This window comes from Plecotus auritus (assembly GCF_963455305.1).
Source record: "Plecotus auritus genome assembly, chromosome: 3".
NCBI lineage: Eukaryota > Metazoa > Chordata > Mammalia > Chiroptera > Vespertilionidae > Plecotus > Plecotus auritus.
This window is the reverse complement of record NC_137772.1, coordinates 30,786,110-30,798,921: the sequence shown is the minus strand read 5'-3', so window position 1 is coordinate 30,798,921 and position 12,812 is coordinate 30,786,110. Positions and strand designations below refer to the sequence as shown.

General features: G+C 42.7%; 1 protein-coding gene across 6 annotated transcripts in view; it reads left to right on the top strand.

The window, feature by feature from the left end:
- The window catches only part of TMCO3 (transmembrane and coiled-coil domains 3), a 53,255-nt gene that overhangs the window by 25,264 nt on the left and 15,179 nt on the right, over positions 1–12,812 (top strand). For 3 of the 6 annotated variants that reach the window (XM_080660436.1, XM_080660437.1, XM_080660439.1), the window contains 2 exons: positions 575–761; positions 4,279–4,396. In XM_080660436.1, the coding sequence (XP_080516562.1) occupies positions 575–761; positions 4,279–4,396 (305 nt within the window). Of the gene's footprint in view, positions 1–574; positions 762–4,275; positions 4,397–12,812 lie in introns of all 6 variants that reach the window. The other 3 variants (XM_080660434.1, XM_080660435.1, XM_080660438.1) reach the window with 1 other exon arrangement.

Here is a 12,812-nt window from a genome sequence, read left to right as displayed (position 1 = left end):
TTTCTTTTGTTAATATGTAATATTCACATTTGTATAAATATCAGACAGTTTTTATTATGTTGTCTCTTCAACTAGATTGAAAACCCCAGAGGGTTAGAATCAAACCTGATTTCTTTCACATTTTCTATCATGTTTAGTGCAGTGCTAAGTGCATACCGAGGTGTCTAATCAATTTGTGTTTGATTATTAAGCCATGCTGCCTGGGTTTATGTCCTCACATTGTCTTCCATGGGACCCGGTCAAATGACCTAACCTCTGTGGTCTGGTGTTTCATCTAGAAATGAGGGAGACAATGATATCTGCCTCTGAGATGTGTCCTGAGGATTAAATTATGTGCACACACATATGTATATACACAGAGACATGTTTGTTTAGTTCCTGGGGAAGACTTAAGTTAGTTTTTACTGTCTCTATTGTGTTAACATTACGATGTTGGATTTGTGCTGATGTATCTACTGCAGAATTTCAGGCCTGCCCCATTACTGGACAGTATGTATGCATATGCTCGGCATAATGCTAGTCAAGAGTTGGTCTATTGTCACTAAAATGTATAAATAAATGTGTTCTCTTTAAGGTGTGGAAGATATCCTTACAAGGACCATGTTATATGACACTATTAATGATTGCATTTGGCTTATTATGGGGACACCTTTTACAGATCAGACCCACTCAGAGCGTTTTCATTTCTACTTGTTTGTCCTTATCAAGCACTCCCTTAGTGTCCAGATTCCTCGTGGGCAGTGCCCGGGGTGAAAAAGAAGGTAGGTGATGACCTCTTCTAAATATGTGTTGAAGCAGTACATATTTAATTGACTTGAATCCACTCCCAAGGCCTTTTAGAAAAAATTGCAACTCTTATTCTCTCCTTGGGGCTTTCCTAATAGTTATGGACATTCCCTTAGGAATTATTGTCCCTGTAATCTCAGCTTCTCCAAACCTCCATTTGATTAAGAAAAATGTGTTTTTATATGCTCACAAATTTAGAATAGTTTGAGGAACATTTTAAGAGAAAGCAATCTACATTGAAAAATGTACTGTGGAATTGGTGGGTTAAAGAGATTAGTGTGTTGCACCCAATCTGAAACTACCCAGCTCCAGAATTCTCATTAACTGTCCTATTGACTACACTACTGCCAACTGGTGGTGTTACATGCAGCCTAAAAAACAATGTGATTGATGTACATTGCTTTGATTCTGGCAAGTGTTGGGAATTGATGTACGTTGGACACCTTCTTCTATAAAATATATGAGGTACTTTGGTAATTAAAGGTACTTTTACCTCTTCTACTTTGGTGTTAGTGTCATATATGTGTATGAAATGCTCGCATCTCTAAATCGTTGTGTATAGTGAAGTCAGACTTGATAGGACGTTTAGGAATGAATGTTCTGAGGTGCGGCTCGGTGGCACTGTCTTTCGTGCAGTTAAACTTTGACAGCATTGACACTTTTTACATCATGTTTATTCATTATGGTAATTTTCACTGTTTTGCTCTTATTTTGTAAAAGTCAGTAAAAAATAGGGTTCAGATGTCATAGTACCTTCACACTGATACTCGCCTTGCAGCAACACAGAGATGACAGGGAAAACATGAAGAGAGAACAGAGCAGTGTGCCTGACCTCTGCAGTAAAACCGACCTGGCCGTGAGCAGAGCTGGCCAAGGGCCTGGGGCTCCGCGAGTCACAGGGGCCCACAAAGACCACACTCACTCTTTTTCTTCTTTTAATATGTTTTTATTGATTTCAGAGAGAGGAAGGGAGAGGGAGAGAGAGATAGAAACATTGATGAGAGAGAAACAGTGATAGGCTACCTCAGGCATGCCCCCTACTGGGAATCAAGCCCACAGCAACCGGGACAGGTGCCCTGACCGGGAATCCAACTGGTGACCTCCTGGTGCATGGGATAATGCTCAACCAACTGAGCTATACTGGCTAGGCCACACTCACTTGTGACATCAGGGGCTTCCCACTGGTGAGAAGAGGCTGGAAAAAAACTATCTGGTTTCTTCTGCCGATTTGTGGGCCATGGGTGCAGCCTTCCTGCTAGCAACTAGAGTAGCTGTCACCACCTTGGTGGTTTCATTTATTCCCAGTGTCCCTGTGGCCTGGTGCTTAGGACCTTCCCTCACAAGACCAAGTGATAGAGGGAGGTGAAGGGGGACATCAGTAATGAAGTAGGAAAATAAGAGGAACTCCTATTATAACCTATCTATATATATAAAAGCCTAAGCGGCCATCGCAACTGAATGGATGACCGAACAGGCTGCGTGGGGCAACTAGGCCAGCAGGGGAGTTAGTGAGGGACAACCAAACAACTGAGCAGCAGGCTGCATGGGGTGACCAAGCCGGCAGGGGGGTTAGTGAGGGGTGACCAAACGACTGAGCAGCTGCGTGGGGTGACCAGGCCAGCAGGGGGGGGGGGCAGTTGGGGGTGACCAGGAAAGTGGGCGGGGGCAGTGAGGGGCAACCAGGCTGGCAGAGGGGACAGTGTGGGGTGACCAGGCTGGTGGGGGGGACAGTTGGGGCGACCAGGCTGGCGGGGGGGGGGCAGTAAGGGGCGACCAGGTTGGCGGGGGGCGGGGGGCAATTAGGGGCAACCAGGCCAGCAAGGTGGCAGTTGGGGGCCACCAGGCCGGCGGGGGGTGGGCATTTGGTGGCAACTAGGCTGGCGGGGGGGCAGTTGGGGGTGACCAGGCTATCAGGGGGTGCAGTTAGGGGTGATCAGGCAGGCAGGCAGGTGAGCAGTTAGGAGCCAGTTGTCCCAGTTTGTGAGAGGGATATCCAACTGCTGGTTTAGGCCTGATCCTAAACTGGCAGTCGGACATCCCCTGAGGGGTCCCAGATTGGAGAGGGTGCAGGCTGGACTGAGGGGACCCCCCCGCCCCCGTGCACGAATTTCGTGCATTGGGCCTCTAGTCCTATAAAATAAAAGGCTAATATGCAAATCGACCGAACTGTGGAACGGCAGGTCGCTATGATGTGCACTGACCACCCGGGGACACATGTTTGACACAAGAGCTGGCCCCTGGAGGTCAGTGTGCTCCCACAGGGGGAGCACTGCTCAGCCAAAAGCCCTGAGCCGGGCTCACAACTGTGGAGCGCAGCAGCAGTGGCAGGATGCCCCCCCCACACCCCCGCCCGAGTGCATGAATTTCATGCACAAGGCCTCTAGTATACTATAATACCAGTACCTTTGAAGACATCAGTGGCTAGAAAAGACAACTAACAACCTCAATTATCAGAATATGAATTCTCTTTATTTGTGGGAAAATCTAATAGTCTTTAAAATAATCATGCTTGAAACACTCAAACATAAATGAAAAAAACACCATTTTTAAAAAATCTATTTTTTTTAAAGAAAACATAAAAAGTTCCAAAGCCAAGAGCTGTTGGTTGAAAATGGAGACATTTTGAGGCCTATGTGAAGTATTGCATTCCCCAAAGCTGCATCATTTTCTCTCCATAGAAGTGGTGTAGTCCCTTCAGCCAGTGCTGATTACTGCTTTCCTACTCTGTCCACATGAATCAGTATTTCTTTACCAAATCTGCATTAGTCTCAAAGGGAGGGGATCTTCACTGTGGTGGTGATGGTGAGTTTGAAGGAAAGTGACCCATGCCACTAGGCCAGCTGTGGGCAAACTACGGTCCGCGGGCTGGATCCGGCCCGTTCGGCTGTTCTATCCGGCCCGCAGAGCCAAAAGAGCGGAGGGTTCTCTTGCTCTCCCCTCCGCTCCTTTACTTTGAATTTATATTAGTTCACACAAACACTCCATCCATGCTTTTGTTCCGGCCCTCCGGTCCAGTTTAAGAACCCATTGTGGCCCTCGAGTCAAAAAGTTTGCCCACCCCTGCACTAGGCTCTGCTCAGCAGATGTGACCAGAAAGGGATGGGTCCAGGTCTCTCTTGAATAACTTAGGGAAGAAATAAAGATCGATGATGGAGACTGCTTCTGCATGTGTCTCTGGGACACAGTGAAATTGGTATGATTATCCAGGCCTATCATATTATTTGCCATGCCATCTTGTCATAATGTCATTTTTCTGTAATTTTATAATTAACCAGTAATGTGGAAATATTTGGGAGATTTTCTTTACAAAACTTTTTAATCTTTAAAGTGTTACAGTGTTTGCTCTCAAAGAAATTTTAAAGTTTGTATTCTCATTTAAAGGATCAAAATTATTTTAATTATTTTGGAAATATGCATGATGACTTTATTTTGACTTGGGACAATTTAAAATATTGGAAAGATTCGCTTTTCATATTTTGTTTTCTTAAGCAGGTGACCTTGACTATAGTGCTGTGCTGCTTGGAATGCTGGTGATGCAGGATGTACAGCTGGGGTTATTCATAGCTGTCATGCCAACTCTTATCCAAGCAGGAGCCAGTACATACTCTAGGTACATTTTTATATTATTTTATTTCATGGTTTGTTTTTCTGGTTTCATATCATTTGTTTATAAAAATACTATTTGATACATTTTTCCAAAGGTATGTTCAGAGCTTGTATAGCACAGGCTCAGGAGTGACTAGACTCAAACTCTAGCTCTGTGGACATTGGTTGGGCAAGTTATTTAACCTCACTCTTCCTCAGGTTTCTCATCTATAAAGTGGGGATAATATCAGTATTTACTTCATGGAATGGTTAGGATTAAAAGAGTTAAGATATAAATGCCTGGAACATAGTGATGTGTGTGTGTGTGTGTGTGACCACACTATCATTAGTGATTATCATTGTCATCTTCATTACGATTTTCCCTGATCCTTCTTCCTAGTCTTCTATAAAATAATACCAGAACCCAAACTGTACTTGCTTAGGTTCATATTGGTGGGAAAAACCAAATGAGAAAAATAAATTTACTCAAAAAATTGTAGGTTGGGTTGCATATATAATCCTATCTAATAAAAGAGTAATATGCAAATTGACTGTACCTCCTCTACACCCACAAGCCGTGCCCATCAGCCACGCCCACCAGCCAATCAGGAGGCAATATGCAAATAAACCCAACCAAGATGGGTGCAGCCACAGAGAGCAGGAGGGAGGATTGGGTTTCCCTGGCAATGGAGGAAGCCAAGGTTTCCGCCTGCCTTTGCCGGCCTAGGCCTCCACTCAATGCTACAAAGTTTCAATTATAGAAGATAGATAAAGCCCAACAGAAATGGCGGCAGCCACAGAGCTGGAGAGAGCAAGAGGATAGGGTTGCCCGCGGCGATGGAGGAAGCCAAGCTTCTGCAGCCCTGGCCTGCTTTGGCCTCTGCTTAAGGCTACAAAGTTTCAATTATAGAAGATACATAAATCCCAACAGAAATGGCTGCCACCACGGAGCGAGCAGAAGACTTGGCTCCACTCCAGGCTACAAAGTTTCAATTGTAGAAGATAAATAAATCCTAGATCCCAGGGCCTCTGCTTAGGTTGCCAGGGGGCATGGCCGGCCTGCAAACCACCACAGGCCCCTCCCCCAGGCCGCCCCACACCCCAAGGGAACCCCCACCCTGATCCGGGACACCCTTCAGGGCAAACCAGCTGGCCCCCACCCATGCACCAGGCCTCTATCCTATCTAATAAAAGAGTAATATGCAGATTGACCATCACTCCAACACACAAGATGGCTGCCCCCATGTGGTCAAAGATCCTGCCCCCATGTGGACACAAGATGGCCACCACAAGATGGCCAGTAGAGGAGAGCTGTTGGGAGGGACCAGGCCTGCAAGGGAGGGCAGTTGTGGGTGATCAGGCCAGCAGGGGAGGGCAGTTGGGAGGGACCAGGCCTGCAAGGGAGGGCAGTTGTGGGCAATCAAGCCTACTGGGGAGGGCAGTTAGGGGTGACCCGGCTGGCAGAGGAGGGAAGTTGGGGGTGACTGGGTCTTCAGGGAAGGGCAGTTGGGGGGGGGACCCAGGCCTACAGGGGAGAGCAGTTGGGGGGTACCAGAACTGCAGGGGAGGACAGTTAGGGGTGACCAGGCCTGCAGGGGAAGGCAGTTAGGGGCAAACAGGCTGGCAGAGGAGCAGTTAGGCATCAATCAGGCTGGCAGGGGAGTGGTTAGGGGGTGATCAGGCTGGCAGGCAGAAGCGGTTAGGGGCAATCAGGAAGGCGAGCAGTTGGGAGCCAGCAGTCCTGGATTGTGAGAGGGCAGTCGGACATCCCTCGAGGGGTCCCAGATTGGAGAGGGTGCAGGCTGAGCTGAGGGACACCCTCCTCCCTGTGCACGAATTTCGTGCACCGGGCCTCTAGTATATTATAAAAATACCCACCAGAAAATACACTTGCAAAATATAGGGTGCCCTGTGCAATTTAAAGGTACATTGCATGTGGGTTAGGATTATAAACTTGAATTTGTTTAAGCAAATATACTATATGCATGTAAATATTGTGCTTTAAATATTTCCAGAGGATACATTAATTTTTACCTCTTACAGTAATTGGTCAAAAATTAGTAGACTTTGAAATTTCTTTTGGAACCACTTTGAAATGCTAAAATCTTTCTCATTTACTTTATTTCTTCTGTACTAATCTGTATGACTTCATCTAAACCTAATCACTTCCCAAAGGCTCACCTCCAAGTACTGTCACATTGGGGTTCAACATACGAATTTGGAGGGACACAAATATTAAGTCTATAACACTTTTTGGGTTTATCATATTTGGTGTTCGCTAAGCTGCTTGAATCTGTAGATTTATGTCTCTTGCCTAATTTAGGAATTTCAGCCATTATTGCCTCATGTAATTTTTTTAGTTCCATTTGCTTTCTCCTTCTGGGTCTCCAGTGATTTGTTTGTTTGTTTTTGTCCCACAGTCCTCTGAGACTTTTCCTTTTTTTTCCAGTTTATTTTCTTTCTGTTCCAACTGAGTAAAGTCTTTTGATCTGCCCTCAAGTTCACTGATTCTGTCCTCTGTCATCTCCACTCTACTATTTAGCTTATCTAACATTTGGCTCTTCTTTTTATAACTTCTATTTCTTTTCTGAGATTTTCTTTTTTTTTCTTTTCATTTATTTCAAGAGAATTTTTGAGTGCTGTTGAGTTAATTTTATGATAGCTGCTTTAAACTCTTTGTCAGATATTTCTAACAATGATTCATCTCTATGTTGGAATCTTTTTATTGTCTTTTCTAATTCAAGTTGTGTTTTTGTTGTTGTGGTGGTGGTGGTGATAAGTGATTTTCAGTTGTATCCTGGACATTTAGTATGAGTATCTAGATCCCATTCATCATACTTTTTAAAACAAGCAGTCCTCCATTGAGGTGTGATGTGACATTGTATATGTGCGTGTTCATCGCCCTGCTAGGTTCCACCCAAGTGAAGCCCTGACTGACAAACCTACCTCATTGTACATGGGTTGGGTAGAAGTATTTTGTATTTTTTAGTATTTACCTTTGCCAGATATTATAATAAGTTTCAGCAATCCCAGAATGATTAAGATCTCTTTTCTGCTCTCAGATAACTCAGCTATGTTAAAAATGAATGCCTTTTTAACTGAGATTTCCAGAGGTCAAGGCTCATGTCCAGGAGCAAGGCCTCCCTAGAGTTCTAGCTCAGCCATTTGCCAGCTTTGGCAACTTACCAAACCTCTCTGGGCTTCAGCTTTTCTCACCTACAAAATGGGGACAATATGGAAATAGGACCTATCTCATGCACTGTATGAGGGCTGCAGGAGAGGATCCCATAAAGCAGTTAGACCAGTCGCTGGTATATGTAACTATTAAAGGTCGTTTATTGAGGTCATTTTCCCTTGAAGACATTATGCCAAGGGAAAGAAGCCAATCACAAAAGGTCATATATTGTATGATTACGTTTTTATGAAACATCAGAATAGTTAAATCCATAGGGACAGAAAGGAGATCAGGTGTTGCCAAGTGCAGAGGAAGAAGGAATGGGGAGTGAGTGGGAGTGGATACAGGGTTTCTTTTTGAGGTGGAAATATATTCTAAAATTGATTGTGGTGGTGGTTGCACAACTTTGTGAATATATTAGAAAACCATTGAATTGTACACTTTAAATGGGTAAATTGTATGGAATGAGAATTATATCTCAAAACTATTAAAATTATATGCAATAGTATCTGAACTACATATAGAAAAAATGCATGGAGAGACCATAAATATATGTATATATGAATAACAAGTATATAACAAGGTATTAATGAGTAGAGTAATAGATTATGGTACTTTTATTGTCTACTACACATACATTTTTGTATAAAATCAGTTTTAATATAAACTTTGCCTCTTTAGGAGGCTTTATTCAGAATTAATCTTTTTTTAATCCTTATCCAAGGAAATCTTCATTGATTTTTAGAGAGAGAGAGAGAGAGAGAGAGAGAGAAACAGAGAGAGAAACATCAATGTGAGAGAGGAACATTGATCACTTACCTCCTATATACGCCCGACCAATATTGAACCCGAAACCTAGGTCTGTGCCCTGTCTGGGAATTGAACATGCTACCTTTTGTGTATGGGACAATACTCCAAGCAACTGAGCCACCCAGCCAGAGCTAGAATTAATCTTGATCTTTCCTAAAGGAAAGAATTAATTTCTTTACCCCAAATATTTCATGGGTAATGAGCAGAGCACAGAGACTATGATAAAGAGTACTTTTTAAAAATAAAGTGATTTGAATTATTAGAATTAAAATTTTGCAAAACCATGGAAATTCTAGAAGAAAGTATGGATGAATTTATAATATTGAAGATGGGAGGGCCTTTCTGCTTCAAGCAGAGCACAAATTCTAGAAGCCATAAAGGACAAGAAAAGTGATAAGTGTTACTGCATTAAAGTTGTTTAAATACACACATATACATGTAAACACCCACCCACATACACATATGTGCACACATACACACACGCATATGTACATGTACTTGTTTGGTAAGCAGGCCAAAGACAAATGGGAAAAATACGTTTGTACACATATTAAAGACAGGGGGTTAAGTTTCTTATTTCATCAAAATCTCCTACAAATTAATAAATTTTTGAATAACCCAATTTGAAAAATAGGTGAGTAATATAAGCAGCTAACGTAGAAATGAGTAAATGGAAGATGTTCCCTTCATACAATGGAAAAGTAATGGCTCTTTTACCTGTCAGATTGCAAACCTTTAGAAGTGAGATGATGCCCAGGATTGCAGAATGGCATTCTGGGGTCTTGGTTAGGGGTGGAAATTGGAGCAGCCTTCCTGACAGCCCATTTGGCAATGTCTGTCAAGTGTAGACTGTTGCACATGAGTATGCTCCCAGAAGCTCATCATTCAGCACATCAAGAACCTAGAACAGCCCAGGTGTCTGGCTGAGAAAATGATGACATAGACACATGATGGAATGCTGACTCAGCTGTTGAAATGAGTGAGGCTTGTGCTAGCATAGAAACTTTGCCAAAACCTGATAAACAGAGAAATGGAGATGCAGAATAGTACCTTTCTGAGCTGTTTGACTATTTTATCCACACCATCATGCATTTAATAGAGTTTGGAGGTAGATCTGGATGCAGGCTCTGGACATGGTGATTGCAGAGCCTGTGCAGCAGCTAGGAGCACAGGCCCTGGCGCCAGACACATGGCACGTGACCCGGAGTGATGGCTTGGCCTTTGCCTCTACTTTCTTGTCAGTAAGATGGGGATGGTGACAGTGCATGTCTGGCTGTGGCTGCAATCTCTTCATCAGCTAAATAAACTGGACTGAGACTGGAACACTTGTAACATGCCGTGCACAGGGGAGGATGGCCGCTCTTAGGGAGTTGCCATGATGTCTGGGGAAGATACTGAATGAATGATGAATAAGTGAATGGTCAACAAGAAAATGCCTAGTATAGGTAAGTGCTATGCAAAGAATTCTAATGGGGTGATGAGTCTGCAAACAACGGATGACCACTTCAGATTGGCAAGGCATCTGAGCAGTTGACTTTGAGGCTGAACTCTGAAGGACACAGCTGAGCCAGTCAGCGAGGAGAACCTGGGGTGGGGTGGGGTGCACTGGCCCCACAGCTGGGGAGAGTATGGCCTGTCAAGAAGCAAAGGCCAGCCCTAACTGGTTTGGCTCAGTGGATAGAGCGTCAGCCTGCGGACCGAAGGGTCCCAGGTTCAGTTCCAGTCAAGGGCATGTACCTTGGTTGCGGGAACATCCCCAGTAGGAGGTGTGCAGGAGGCAGCTCATCGATGTTTCTCTCTCATTGATGTTTCTAACTCTCTATCCTTCTCCCTTCTTCTCTGTAAAAAATCAATAAAATATATATATTTTTAAAAAGAAGCAAAGGCCGGCCCTGGCTGGTTTGCTCAGTGGATAGAGTGTCGGCCTGCAGACTGAAGGGTCCCAGGTTTGATTCTGGTCAAGGGAACATGCCCAGGTTGCGGGCTGGATCCCCAGTGGGGGCATGCAGGAGGCAGCCAATCAGTGATTCTATCTCATCATTGATGTTTCTATCTCTCCCTCTCCTTTTTTCTCTGATATCAATAAGATAATAATAATGACTTCCCAAAAAAAGGTCATGCCACATGTGATGTCTTGATAAAGTAACAATTGGTGCAATAACTTTGGCTATACAGACATTGAAAAAAAAAAGAGGAAGAAGCAAAGGCCGGTGTAAGCTACTTTGCAGGTGAGGGAGAGTGGAAGGTGCCGCTGGGTGAAGGAGTCTGGGCTCATCTGAATGTCACAGGAGCTTTGGACATCTGATTGATGTTCCCAGCATGCTGTTTAGGCCTCTGGAGCATGAATGAGATAAGTTAGGAGGGTATCATCACAGTTTTGCAGGAATATTATCACTGATGTAATGTGGAAGACTGGTCAGGAATTTGAGGTAGACTCAACCTACTTTATTCTGTCACAGTGAGCACATTTCTATTACTACCCGGGCTGCAGACCCTGATTTCTCACACTGGCTCCCCAACTTTAAAGACGTGGAGTCATTCACAGTGACTTTACTTCTTTGCTGCAATCCCAGCTCTGTTCTGATTCCCCTAAGTAATCATGTGCAATTTGAGATTTGTGTCCCGTGATGCTATTTTAAGCCTGACTGCTGTAATGAATTCTCTCATAGTACAGTAGTCCCTGCTTATCTGTGGGGATACGTTTCAAGACCCTCAGTGGATACCAGAAAACACAGATAGTACTGAACTCTATGTATGGTATATTTTTTCCCTATGCATACATATCTTTATACTTAAAGGAAGTACTTTACAGCTTCTGTTTGGCATATCTGAATTGCCAGCATCACTACTCTTGCACTTTGGGATCATGATTAAGTAAAATAAGGGTTATTTGAACACAAGGGCTATAGTACCCCAACAGTTGATCTGATCACCAAGACAGCTACTAAGAGACTAACAGGCAAGTAATGTATACAGCGTGGAGACACTGGACAAAGATGATTCACATACCATGCGGGACAGAGCAGGACAGTGGGGGATTTCATTATGCTATTCAGAACAGTGCACATAAAACTTATGAATTGTGTTGTGGTTGTTTTTGGAATTTTCCATGTAATATTTTCAGGCCATGGTTGATGGTGGATAACTGAAACCAATAAAAGGAAACCACAAATAAGGGGGGGAACTACCAAAATAAGATTTGTATTCTTCCACTGAGATCTTCTATACCAGAACTTTGGACTGAATGGTTTCCTAAATATGGTGGAGAGCCAAGTTTAAGAAAATATGTAGCCCTAGCTCAGTTGGTTAGTTGTCGTCCTGATATGTCAAGATGTTGGGTTCCATCCCTGGTCAGGGCATATACAAGAATCAACCAATGGAATGCATAAATAACTGGGACAACAAATTGATGTTTCTCTCTTTTTCTCTCTATCTCTCTTCCCTCTCTCTGAAATCAATAAATAAAAATAAAATATTAAAAAACCAAAATATGTATATTATTGTAAATGCTAGAAATTCAAGGTGTCCCAACACATGTATACACACATTGACAGCTGATAACTCAATGGATGTTTCTTTCTTTTCAGCTAGACTAAGCTGAAAAACAAAGGAAATGAACAAAGGAAATTCATCCTAAAATGCTACTGGAAGTTTGAAAATGCATTTGAAATACAAACACTGCCTTTATAATTATTCAAAGTGTGTATACATTTTTGGGGGGGGCACAGGCTGTGCCCCCCCCCAAAAAAAGTATACACACTTTAACAGCTGATATCTCACTTAATTTTCACTCCTTTTCAGGTCTAACTGATTTGAAATAATAGATAAAGCCAGACTAAGCTTTAAACAAAGAAAATTTATCCACTAGACATTTTTATGGGCATACATAAAAGAAAGTTTATGGTAAAAAAATGGCAACAGTTGATGAATTGAGGTCACACAAATACCAAACATAATTATTCTTAATGTTTGTGATTCCATTGCTTCATGTTATCAGAAGTGCCTGAAACAGAAACAGCCATCAGCTTGAAAACAGGTGTTGACAAAAAAAATTATTCATTTCTGTAGATCACATTAAATTTTGAAAATGAACTCTTTGTTAATAAATACTGACTTTATAATCATTCAAAGTGTGTAGACATTTTTGGGGACATCCTATATATAGTAGTGCCTTTTTTGTGAGCTTAGTACAGAATCCTTTTCTTTATGACTAAGTAATAGACATAAAATTCAGAATTCTGACTTGGGATAAGAGAATATTTTGCTGAAAGTCACTGGAATTCTTTAGTTACACTTCTAATGTGAGCCTGCAGTGTAATATTACAGGGTGACTATCGCCTTATGAAGAATTTCAAATGGGGGTTATTTTCTGAGAAGGAATTTTATTATCTATCACTGAGATATACAAGCTGTCAGTTAAGGATCGTTACATCCTATAAAATGCATTTGCTTCAAA